Source organism: Onychomys torridus, chromosome 3 (genome assembly GCF_903995425.1).
Source record: "Onychomys torridus chromosome 3, mOncTor1.1, whole genome shotgun sequence".
NCBI lineage: Eukaryota > Metazoa > Chordata > Mammalia > Rodentia > Cricetidae > Onychomys > Onychomys torridus.
In genome coordinates, this window is record NC_050445.1 from 112,818,709 (window position 1) to 112,832,343 (window position 13,635).

General features: G+C 41.3%; 1 protein-coding gene across 4 annotated transcripts in view; it reads right to left on the minus strand.

Moving 5' to 3' along the window:
• The window catches only part of Aplf (aprataxin and PNKP like factor), a 49,479-nt gene that overhangs the window by 12,573 nt on the left and 23,271 nt on the right, over window positions 1-13,635 (minus strand). For all 4 annotated transcript variants that reach the window (XR_004944537.1, XM_036182241.1, XM_036182240.1 and 1 more), the window contains exons 6-7: window positions 12,680-12,864; window positions 3,944-4,296 (exon numbers count right to left, since the gene is read on the minus strand). Coding sequence is in view for 3 of the 4 variants with exons in the window: in XM_036182241.1 (XP_036038134.1) it covers window positions 3,944-4,296; window positions 12,680-12,864 (538 nt within the window). In the remaining variant the exon portion in view is untranslated. The remainder of the gene's footprint in view (window positions 1-3,943; window positions 4,297-12,679; window positions 12,865-13,635) is intronic.

A 13,635-nucleotide genomic window follows, 5' to 3' on the forward strand; every position in this document is an offset into this window, starting at 1 on the left:
TTGACTTCAGATTACCCATTATTGCATCAATTAAATGTTTAAACTATCCTTTATATGCCTGCGTGGAAAAACATGCTCCCACGTGTGGCTTGTCTCTGTAACTGTGTACAGCTTGAACTCATGAGAACTTTACTCATGTGACCTTTTTTATTTATTTGTTTTCATTTTTCCTTATTAAGAAATTTTCTACTCACTTCACATACCACCCACAGATCCCTCCCTCCTCCTTCCTCCCACCCCCCAGCCCTCTCTCCCAAGCCACACGGCATCCTCCAAATCAAGGTCTCCCATGGGGAGTCAGCAGAGCCCGGCACACTGAGCCTAGGCAGGTCCAAGCCCCTTCCCACTGCACCAAGGCTGGGCAAGGCGTCACACCATAGGCACCAGAACCCCAGAAGCCTGTCCATTCACCAGGGATAGATCCTGATCCCCCTGCCTGGGTGCCCCCCAAACAGTTTGAGCAAAACAACCAACCATCTTCTGTATCAAGAGGGCCTAGCCCAGTCCCATGGGGGCTTCACAGCCCATGTGAGCTTTATTAACCCTCAGAATATACATTGTCTGGGACTCTGAATAAAGTCCACCTCATTTATTGGTTCCATTCTCCCATGTCCCACTGCCTCTAGAGCAGTGACATCTAATCATCAAAAGACTCCCAGGGAAACAATCAATTTCTAGTGTGATATCACAAGTCATGTGCACAAAAACACAATTTGTAAACATTATATGGTTCATGTAGGTATACAACAAATATAAGCATCCATAGCCTTTGTAAATTTCTATATCGTATGCTAAGGCAAAGACGTTACCAACATTCTAGGTAGACCCATTTTTCCTTTCTAATCGTTACTCTTTTGACTACACAAAGTACACTATCATGTCTTTTAAAAGCATTTTTCAAACTCTTTGGTTCAGGCTTCTTTTCTACTCTTAAATTATTATTAGAATTTGACAGCCATCTCTTTATGTGGTGGGTTTACCCTGGCAAAAATTTAAAGTGAAAAATCAGAAACTACATTTATTTACTCAAAGTAACTGTAATAAACCTTTTCACATATTACAAATAACATACTTTAACAGATTTTTAAAAAATAATCCTTGCATTTATTGGGATCCAACTCAGGTCATCGGGTTTGGTGGCAAGTGCCTCTTCTCCTTGTCTTCATTAGGTTTCTATTGCTGTGATAAAACACCATAACCAAAAGCAACTTGGGAAAAAGGGTTTGTTTCCACTCACAACTGTTAGGTTACACTCCATCACTGAGGGAAGTCAGGACAGGAACCTGGAGGCAGAATCTGGATTGGTGGCCACAGAGGAATGCTGCTTACTGGCTTGCTCAGTCTGCATCCTTATACCACTCAAGACCTACCTAACACTGCCCACAATGTGCTGGGCCCCCACACTAATTAATCAGGAAAATGTCCCTCAGGCTTGCCTACAGTCCAACCTCATGGAGGCACTTTCTTTTTTCCCACTGAGGCTCTCGGATGACTCTTGCTTGTGTCAAGTTGACAGTATTGTAGTAGTAGCAGTAATCATCATCATCATCATCATCATCATCATCATCATCATCTATCCAGCACAGCCACTGAGTCTCCTCACCGACCCCTATGTAACTTCATAGCTCAAATATAAAATTCATGGATATATAATGCATGCTTAAGAAAAGGTATTTGGCTTTTCCTCCTTGCTTCTACATTTAATCAGTAACAATAGCAATGCTTTATGGTCTCTATGCTTATGAGAATCACATTCTAAATTTCTTAACATTAGCAGGAAAATGGATGGAAATGAAAATAATCATGTTAAGTGAAATGAGCCAGACTCAAATGGACAAATAGTACACCTCTCTCATATGTGGATCCTATGTGGGAGTCGAGCAGTTGTGAGTCATTAGACAGCAAAGGGGATGGAGAGAGAGAGAGAGAGAGAGACAGAGAGAGAGAGAGAGAGACAGAGACAGAGACAGAGACAGAGATCTTAAAGCAGAAGGGAAATAAGGATGGTAACTTAACAGATGTGAGATGAAAGTGGAAAAGGGGTTATTTAGGAAGGAAAGGGAACCAGCAAGTTCAGGGAAATAGATAAAAAGGAGCATGGAGAGCCAGACATGGTGACACATGCCTTTAATTCCAGCACTCGGGAGTCAGGTAGGAGGATCTCTATGAGTTCAAGGCCAGCCTGGTCTACATAGCAAGTTCCAAGACAGCCAGAACTATACTATATATAGGGAGACCCTGTCTCAGAAAACAAACAAAAAGAACATAGAAGACATCAGAGGATAAATTAAATAAATTATAAAAACAAATATGTGACAATATTATAATAAAACCCATTACTTTGTATATTAATTTTTAGACATTAAAACACAAAACAAAGAGGAATGCAAACTTAGGAACTATAGAGACTTGGGATAGTATCCATTTGAGAGGAGGGGTAGGTTCAAGAGGCTGAAGAAAAGCTAGACTTTTGTAATGACTTTATAGATACGATGTGTGCAGATGTGTGGGTTTATCTCAGACTTGACATGCTATTCCTCTCCTTCTTTATAAATATAAACATTTCAATAAAATTATTTCTTCCTCTTTGTTACAAATACTCATTTTTTGATTTAAACATTTTTCAGACATCCTTTATTTCAAAATTAATAAAGTTAGTTACTACCTAAAACTAGAGTGATTAAAACTAGCATATTATTATAAAGTATAAGTGAGTGAATTATTATTTGATAAAACATTTACTCCTTTTAACAAAAGGAAATGACAGTGTTGAATACTGCTATTCATTGAACTGGTCCCTTCAAAACTCCTATGTTTTGAAGCACTAATCTCCAATATACCTAGGAGAGAGATAATTAAGGTTAAGTGAGGTCATAATGCTGGGTCCCTGACACAAAATGATTGGTGTCTTCCTCGGTGAGGAAGAGACACCAGGAAAATGACATACAGAGCAAAGGCACCGAGAAAACAACCACCGTCAAAGCAAGAAGAGAAGCCAGACCTGCAGAATCTGGAGTCTGGATTGCTAACGTCCAGAACTGAGAGGAGGGGAATTCTGTTACCAAAGCAAGCCAGTCTGTGAGAGTTTGTTATGGCTGCCCTCGCCAACTAACGCAGACACAAAACAGGGTCTTTCCAAATCCAAAGTAATAGATAACTTATGTTTTGCTGTAGATTTTTACATAGTGTTCTAGACTTAGGATATCCACAGACAATATCATATATAAATTTAAAACTCACGACTGTTGAAATTGAAAAATACAGCTACTCTAATGCTACAATAACAGTGTATTTCAAAGAGCTATAATGAGAGTATGAAATGAACAGAATGCGTGGTGTACGTACTCTGTGCACATGGCATGAGGATGCACTTCACAGATACAGCTTGATAAGTCAGATGGCTAACAGGGGAAACAGACCGATTAACACATGCTGCTATAAACCCAGGGTCTAAAACTAAGATTATAATTTAAATGCATGAAATATGAATTCATGAAAATTTCATTTTCTAATTTTCAAAGTAGAAAATTTTCTATTTTATAGAAAAATGTGAATATACCTATAACACAATGCCGAAACACAATCTAAAATTATCTGAGTAGACAGGTAAAACTTTCTAAAAGTATCTCTTTAAAATTAAGATATTAAATAAGCAGGTATTTAAGTCTGTGTGATTCAGTTTTTAAGTCTGGATTCCCCAGTATTCAGGTACTTGCATTAGTCAGCATGTCTACACATAAAACATTTAATTCCCCATTGCATTTTAAAAGCTTCTGGCAGGATTTACCAGAATGCAGAGTGGGAAAGTGCAATCCAGTAGAAATTTGGTAAAGCATCTAACCTTAGGGCAATGGTTTATTAGGCTCTTAACACAACAGCACAGGACCACAGGCAGCACGTAGTGAAGCATGGGGCTGAAACACCACCTGTGGGCCCATCTTACCTGTAGCACTTAGCCCCATACATGCAGGATGCCCTCCAGACCTTGCTTCCTCCTGAACAGCCTAGAACTGAATCAGCCATTGTGTGCGAAGCATCAGGACTGGAGGGAGCGGAGCTGGACTCAGGATCGAATCCTTGCGATGTCCCAGGGGGTGACTTCTTTTGGACGCTTGAATGACCCTCAGGACGGCTCACTATCTCCCTCTCTTCATCTGCTGATACTTGGCTGACGGTTTTATGTCTAGAGACCTCACCAAGCTCCTCTATTGGACCTGCGTTGTTCGGTTCACTTATCTTTACAGTATCTGTATCTGGATCACCTAATGCGATTGAAGACAATGATTCTGGAACTTTCTGTAAAAGAAATCCGGGCGGGCGGGGGGCGGGGGAGGGGGAATCCAGAAAAGGCAACATTTTAAAAAAGCAAACTTTAAAAAAAAAGGAAATATATAAATTAAGGTTTAAGAGGACAAAAATACAAGTTTCATGATACGAAAAGCTTAAAACTTCAAACTTATTTTGAAGTTACTAAAGACACCATTTTCTGTTTTTAGTTTAGAAACTTTTAACAATTTGTAGTCTTCACAATATCAATTTGTAGCTATAATGATACTCTATTTCATTGTTACATAATCTAACTTAAAAAGCTCTTAAATGTCACTGTCCAACAACACTGTCCTTGTAATTTCTTAAAAAATGACTGCAATACTTAGTTCTCTCCAAATAAAGGGACTATTCATATGGCAGAATGACCAACTGGTTCATGCCTACACATCAATCTGCATGAGGGTATGCTATCACAATCGGAGAAAGCAAGCAACTTTCCTTAGAGAGCTCTGATTAAGTGTCAGGTTAGTCAATTAAGCCCTAGAGAGCTGACTACTGCCATCTTGTTAAACGGATAAAATACACAGCTGCTCTCTGATACTGATCTTCTGTGCCGTAGACTACTGCAGCTCCCACTTCTCATCAAAGGAGCTTCTTTTCACAGAAAACTACAACTGGTCAGTGCACAGAGAACTAGTGCCTGTGGAGAGGCCACCTTAAACGAGAGCTACAAGACAGTCCCTGCACCAAGGCGCAGGAACATGGCACCAAGGAGATATTCTAGTCACCCCAGTATGCCTTTTTAATTTGTACTGGCCACCAGCATAAAAAGTAAGCCTCATCTCAAAAACCTCCTTTCTGTGGAGCAGAAACATTGCTCATTTAAACACAAGTGTCTTTGTTAACCAAGTCACAGATATGAGGAGCACATACCAGATCAATGGTCACCTCCATTTCTTGGGCTCTGGGCCTGTCGGCTACCATCTGGCAAAAGCTGATTTAGTACTAATAGCTGATAGTTCAAATTTCTTAACATATTATTCACATGACTTCTTTTGGACTAATTATTTAAATATGTTTCAATATTTTTAAAAGAAACTAGAACTTCGAAACAGGATTCACACTGGCTAAACACGTTCTCCATGGAATGTGGGTCTATCGTGGCTCTGCACAGCAGCAGATAACCTAGGAAAAGCAGGTGCTTGGCTATCTCCTATGACTTACACTGGGTGGTGGCATTTAGACTACATCCCTCTACATCATACACTCTACTTCCAACCTTCTCTACCACTCCCCAGTCCCATCCCCTTCCATTCAGGACCAATTGTCACAGGCCAACAGCTGGAACTCAGGGACAGGAACTGAGAAGTCCTGACTACGGCCCACTTGACAGCTCCCCCATTTCCTTCATTCCTGTTCAGCGGTGGGTGAGTCAGCAAGTCTGGTAGCAAAGCAAATAGACCAAAATTTGTTAGATTATTGTTCCTGTGGCATTTTTAGACTCTACAAGTCATTTTCCACACTTAGGAAGGAAGGCTGTGATTCCTCAGAGGCACCACTTCCCAAGGCCTTAAGAGTTCCCAGCCTTTCAGGTATCTGTCTACAAAGCCTGGAGGGAAAGGGCAGACTATTCTCACGCCTTTCAACAAGCACCACAGGAAAGGGGTGATTCACATTGCTAGGGTTCCTTCCAAACACAGGATCCTGACAGTACTGTTGTTCCAGCATCCAGCCACAGCAGAAGTTTGAAGGGAAACAATCCCACTCAACTTCTTAGTCAGTTTCTTTCAGAACAAAGAGATACATTGGAAAGTGATAAAAAAAAAAAATTAAAATACATCTTTTCTATAAAATATTGGAGAGATGTTGAACTAACAGTGGCATGGCTAAGGATTGCTTTTAAAAGGAGCGGGTTTTGTTGTTGTTGTTGTTGTTGTTTATGTATTTGTTGGGGGTGGTGCATGCATGCCCACATATGCATATGCAGAGGTCAGAGCAAGATGTCAGATGCCTTTTTCTCTTAGTCTTCACACTAGTGGCTCAAAATAGGATCTCTCTGAACCCAAAGTCTGCCTTTTAGGCTAGGCTGGCCGGCCAGAAAACTCTCCAGATCTGCCTGTCTCTTCCCTCCAATACTGGGGTCACAGGCACGTGAAGCTGTGCCTGGCTTTTCATGCGGGTACTGAAGATGTGAAGTTAGGTTCTCATGCTTCCAGAGTAAGTGTTCTTACCCACTGAGGCATCTTCCTAGCCCTCTAAGGATATTTTTAACTTAAGAACAGTATTATTCTATGATGGCATTTAATGTTTTAAGTAATCTCTCACACCACACCCCATCAAAGATTTTGTAGCAGATGATTGATGACTATTCCAGAGAGCCACCACCAGTCAAAATGAAGAGAACAAGTGACAGGGGGTGCCCAAACCAACTCCTACATGGAAGGCTCAGGGGAAATGACTCAGAGGAGGGGCAGAAAGCTTTTGAGAGCCAGAGAATCACAACACCTGCTGTAAGACAATGTCTTCTAGACATGACAGGGAGGCTGTACCCCTCAAACCTCAACAATATGGTCTAAATGAGTCCTGTATAATGAGAACACCATTTGACATACCGACACAGAATGAAAGAAATTTAACAAGACCCCACCCTGCATAAAGAGCTACAGGCACTCAACTGCTGCTGAGAGACGGAGATTCCATTTTCTCCAGGGATGAGTCCTCTGATAGGTCATCCAGTCCAAAGGGGAGGCCTTAAGCACATGTGCACATAAGCAACACTGAGTGGATTTAGTAGGTTGTGTGTGTGCCTATGTATTTATCAATGATAATTAAAGAGGAAGGGGTCATAAATTTAAGTGGGAGTGGGGGAAGGGTGGAAATGATGTAAATACTTACTCAAGTATGAAACTCTCAAAAACTTTAAATTAAAAACAATTCTCATAGCCAAGCGCAGTAGTACGTCCCTGTCATCATGGTACTTGGGAGGCTGTAGCAGAAGGATCAAGTTATGAGCCAAGTTGAGTTACACAGCAAAACAATGTCAGATATAAATATAACATCTTTATATATGCATGTGTATGTATTTGCCTATATAAATCCAGATGAAGATTTTATAATGCTACAAAAGTCAGTGCAACAATGGGACTGAAGGATGAGGCAAATGAAGTTTTCATTTTTAATAAACATGCTTCTGGATATTCTATTTGGGCAATAAGCATGTATTATTCTGCTATTTAAAAATGAAAAACCAAAGAGAATGAAATGTATAGCATCATAGTTCAACTCTCTGTAGTTCTAAGGAACATAAAGAAGAATCTGTTTCATTAAGAACTGAACTTTAGTTCCCCACAGGAACATGTATAACATGCTAATTTAGAGAGAAAGGAACACTAAAATCACAGGCACCCCTTTAATCCCAGCACTTGGGAGGCAGAGGCAGGCAGATCTTTTTGAATTCGAGGCCAGCCTGGTCTACAGAGTAAGCTACAGGACAGCCAGAGTTATGTAGATAGACCTGAGACTTCCCCCACAAAGAAATCAAATAAGAGACATAAAAGTTGGAAATCATAATTCTCTTTATGGAACTCCATGCAATATTAATATTCTTGGCATTCAAGAATTTAACATTCTTGGTTTCAATTATTTATAAATGATCCCAAAATCCATTACACACAGTAATTTTTAAGTTTGCTGATACACAAATTTGAACTGTGCCAATTCCAAAGCTCATGAGCAGAGTGGGTGTGGGGGAGTTGTGGTAATGGGAACAGGAAAATGGAGGGTGAACCACCTACAGCGAGTAGAATGAGAGCTTCAGTTTTACTAAGCACCCCGCTGTTTATTAGGATTTGGTGGACATGTGAAGGATTAAGCATGGGAGGCTAGAGAGTCCTGATAACAGAAAGATCACCAACAAAGTAAAAAAAGATGTGTTTGAGACTGGAGATCATGGGGCTAGTGGTCCTTTGAGGAAGATCAGAATGCACTCTTAAGACTATTAAAATAGCTTTATCAACTTGTCTAGTAAGCACTTCCCTGCCCCTCAGCCATCTGAAGTTTTAATGTATTGTAAGAGATAGGATAAAAAAACTACCCTCTAACATAAATCTAGCAGGGTGGTTTGTTGTTTCCAAGATGCTCTTGGCAGGAATGCCTGTGCTGATAAGTTGCCTAAAAGTCCTGTATCAATTCCATTAACATTCCTGGAGAATAATGGAAAAATCCCAGCCTCATCCTCAACCTCTGACTGACAGTTCAAGCACTAGCTAAATATTGCTTCCTGGGAAGTCTATCCCTGAAACTGAAAACTTAACAACTGAAATTCCACCTGTGTGTTCTCTACCATAATTTCTCCCAATACCTTATCTCTTTGTCCTTCCCAGCTGGAATCTTGGAACCTGCCTTTTATTCCCCCTCCTTCCCCAGATCCATGTTCAGACACTCAGCACTGAAGTTTTGCATCCTAGATGCTTTTCCAATCCAATGGCTCACCAGGGGCTAAAGTCTCTGCACTTCTTAATTGTGTCAATATGACCATCATTTCCCTCCCTTATCTCCGAGCTCTTACTTTGTCACTTCCAATCTCTCTCTAGAGAGCTAAAGGACCTGGGGCTCAATAAATTTCCAGTGCCTCCCCCTGCACAGGTCCCCAATGCTGCTTCAATTTTCAGTGAATGCCTGCCTTGTATCCAAGTTTCCAAGGACATCAGTTGACTGACTGCCCCTTATTCAAATGCTTAGGACCAGAAATACTTAGGATTTCTGAGTTTTTGGAGTCTGGAGTATGTGTAAAGATTTATGGTTGAGCATCAGTATCTGAAACTATCCAAAGTCCCAAGTGAGTTGAGAATCTTATCAGTATGCAAAAAGTTTCAGATTTTGAGTATTTTATTTTTTACTTTTGGATTAGGGATTCTCAAGACATATTTGTTCTCCCTTGTTTTAGTACTTGGCCTGTCATCTACCTGGTACCTTGTAACTTTCCATGACCAAATATGCAGTAGAAAAGACCAGTTCTAGTCATTAAAAGATCTGGGCTGTAAAGATCTGGCAGCTTTTAATTTTACCATCTTGGAATCCAGCTGTTGGGTAAAGGGATTTAGTCTCAACTACCTAATGGTAAGTGGAGGGAGGGAGGCCCAGTCAGCTTCCAGATATCCCATCCAACCTTGCAGAGGCACCATTCATGACAGACTACTTTAGTTTAGCCTGAACCCACCACCACTAATACCAAAAATGTGTCATGAAGAAGTGTCCAACTGAGCCCAGCCAACTCACATTTGTAGTAAATAATAAGTCATGTTGTGCTAAGTGATTAAGTGTTGGGGTTACATTGATTACGGCAAGAGATAACTAATAATTTTATGACAGGATTTTGCAGAAGTTTTTTGGCTGTGCTTCCTTCTGCTGCCTGTGACAGTTCTAATTAGATTATGTAAAAGAAATACTATTGTCTTAATCTCTGCTATTGCAACAAAATATCACAGCCTAGGTCATTTACCAATGACAAAATGTATTTTCTCAATTCTGAGTTCTGGGGAGGCCATGGTAAGTTGCTGGCATCTGATGTGGGATTTCCTACTCTGTCCTCATAGGGCAGAGGGAAGAGAGGACAAACATGTTTCTGACATGGCAGAGGCACAGCAGGACGTGCGTTTGTGTCCTCTTGTGACAGAAGGGCCCAAAGAGTACACCGGCCCCTGTGGACTTCCTAGCAACCGGAGTCTGCTCCTGAGTATGGAGCCAGTGCTGAGCAAGCACCACTAACACTGCTGCACGGGGAGAGCAAGCACCACTAACACTGCCGCACGGGGAGAGCAAGCACCACTAACACTGCTGCACGGGGAGAGCAAGCACCACTAACACTGCCGCACGGGGAGAGCAAGCTTCAGTATAACGCAGAGAAGATCTTCACATTGATTAATTCAAGAGCCCTCACTTTGGCCATAAGCTGGACAGACATACAACCTGTAAGGACTGTAGAAGACCTGTGAGGACTGACAAAATCCTGGACTATAAAAGAACAATTAACTTTATGAAGAGAAGAGTGCTTGTCACAAAACTCGCTCATAGTCTAATGTGCACAAGAGGAAAACCCAGTGTACACAAAAGCATCTACTTCAGCCATCAGGGCTTCCTGGCAGTGTGGCCTTGGGCTTCAGTTTTCTCCAGGTGCTGAAGGATGGCACATCAATTGTTCTCCTTGAGGGCATGTTCAAGCCGCAGGAGTACACATATGGCACTACTACTTAGACACAGGCCAGGGACTAAATGAGTCAGAGCTCAGGAAAGGGGCAAGAAAGGATTTCTGCCCTTTCTCTCTACTTCCTCTTCCAGTCTTAAGAAAATGTCTACCCTAGAGTCCTGGACAATTGCTCTGAGGTCTTGAAAGGCATCTCCACACATCAGACTAGATGGACCAGCCAAGCTTTTGTTTTCTCTCATGGTGAGCTTGTCTCCCCATTCTTCACTGTGCTATCCCATCAAGACTGGCTGCTCTCTAGGGGTAAGATAAGACCAAAGACAGAAACTGGGCAGACATGGAGGATGAGCTTGGCCAGTCTGGCTTGGGTCTTCAGCGTCAGCCATTTTCTCTGGCTCAACTTCACTAGAGCCCAGGTTGTGAGAGTTTGGGCCTCCTTTCTACTCAACAAAGAGAGGTCATGCTCCCTCAGGACCCTCACAGGAAGAACAATTAGCCAAGTGGAACTTGCAGTTCCTCCTGTATCTATTACACTACCTTGATGTCATCAAAACCTCACAAACACCTTGACTAACTGGGATCTCCTTACTGCTTCTCTCCTACCTATTGGCTAAGAAGATATTTCTTAAAGTCTTTCTTATAATTATCAGACTTAGTCAGGATAAAGTATATTAAAACACATACATTAGGTTCTCTTTGGAACTAAATAATTTCTTGTAAAATAGGCAAAGTGAACTGATATGATCACTGTTCAAAATATATGAAGGCTAAAAGTTTATATAAGACAAATTGCATTTTAATAATATTTAAAGGTGAACATATGAGCCAGGATTCATCTTGTTTTGATTTATTACACTTGGCCCCTCAGTAAGCAAAGATGCTGAGTCTTAGAGACTAGATCCACTTCTCTCGCTGGGACAAGTGCTAGGGGATTCTGGTCTCTCCCTAGGGGAAGAGGTGGAAGTGAAGGTGCATTCTACCAGGACAGGACCAGCCTGGCCTCCTGAGACTAAGAGACCCACAGAGCTCAGCCAGTGGCCTACCCAGCCCTGAAACTGTCACCTTAAGCTACCACTGTCAAAGGAGAAAAATGCCTGGACTTCCTGTTCAGGCCACCCCTATTGTTTCCTGTTACAAGCAGCTCAGGCTACACAGAATCTGGCTAGAGGGAAAAGGTGAGCATAATCTCCCCACTAACTGAGGAGCTCTTGGCATTTGATAACTGCTGGGAGAGGGGTCAGTTTTCTTCAAGGATGTGACCCTGGTAGATCAGCCACATATCCAGGCAAGCCTCACTCCTAAGACTAGTTGTGCAGTGTAAACTGGACTTGATGGGACTTGGGGGAGAAGAAAACTCAGGTAAGAAGGCAGGAGGAGAAGAACGGAAAGAGTGATTATGGGAGGAGCTGAGGAAACACATTATATGAAATTCCCAAAGAATAAATAAAATTATTGATTTTTTTTAAAAGTCTGGCTTATGTTAATGAAATGTGCTATAACTTCCAAGTTAAAAAAAAAAAAAAAAAAAAAAAAAACCTTCATGTAATAAACAGGCCTTGTCTTTTTTTCAATATTCAACATCAAGGAATGTCAATTCGGCCACACCACTCTAGATTGGGACAAGCTGAAGAGGAATGAAAGGCCTGCACTCACTTGAAGGTGACCCCGTGGCTCTGTGAAGAGTGGCACACCATTTGTTCTACTCACCATACTTACTCAGTGGTGACATAAGTCCAAACTAAGACCAGAGCCAAGAGGGCTCCACCTTTGCTCTACTCTGAAATATTAGTCCTCAGTGCAAGTTCTCTCTATATAGTCAAAATCAGTTTCCATAAAGCTCTTCCAGACCCGGGTTCATCCCGGCACCTACATGGCAGCTCACAACTGTCTGTAACTCCAGTTCCAGGAGATCTGCACCCTCTTAAAAAAAATACACACACACACACACACACACACACACACACACACACACACACACGGAGAGAGAGAGAGAGCAAGAGAGAGAGCAAGAGAGAGTGCAAGAGAGAGCTAGTTTTTAATCTATATAAACACAAAAAAGGGAGTAGCTTAGTTTTTTTGGTTTTGTTTTTCTTTGATAAATTTAGCACGATTCATATCTATCACTTGATCTTATCCAAAGGGCTAAAAGGACGTAATTCCTGTCTTAAATATTAGACAAAGAAAATAAACAACATATTTTTTAATCACCTTGGATGAAACAACTGGTCCTTCTTGATCAGAACTTTTGCATTTTTTCCCAGGATCCTGTTCTGCAGACATACTCTCTGAATTTCCTAGTGAAATCAATCGCTTTCTTCCATGCCATGTTCTGTTTACTGGAGCTTTATCTTTGCAGGTTCCTTCTTTTCCACTGCTCTGGGCGACATCCTTATCTAACATACACACAAGCACACATTTACAAAGAACAAAAAGAAAATTACTTCCTGTATCTTCAAAGGTCAACACTCTATATGACTAAAAAGGATAAACTAGCAAGTGACTCACAGGCTGTGAGATGGCTCAGTGGGGAAGATAATTTGCTGTGCAAGCTTAAGGATCTGAGTGTGCATATTCATCACCAACATAAGAAAAAGAAAAGAAAAAAAGTGGGGGTAGAGCTTGGTGGGCCTGTAACCCTAATACTTTGTTGGAGGGTGCAGGGAGACAAAGACAAACATCACTTGGGGTTGATGCCAGCCAGTGGAGCCAAACCCAGCGAGCTCCAGATTCTGTGAGAGACCCTGTCTTAAGGGATTATGGCCCAGAATGATAGAGATGGACACCTGCAAATCCAAATGACATTTACAGTAGTGTCCACTGGGAAGTACTTCTTTACAATCTCAAACAGCATTACGGAGCACAGTGGCTAAGAACGCCAAGCCAGAGTGCATCAAGCTCAGACGCAATGGGTCCACTTTAATTGTTTACTGCGACTCAGAACTTTGCATTTGCAAAGTGGAAACCAGAGTCACTAAAAGTAAATGAAATAAGAGAGAACCTGACACATTAGTCACAATTTTTTAAATTATAGCAATAATTTTCTCTGAGAAAAGCTGACAGAGTAACCCAATGAATTTTATATCCTGAATGCCTACCATCAAGTTAGAAATTCAACTTATTTCAGATATATGTAAAAACTCCAAAAACCTAGGAACGAGAATGTC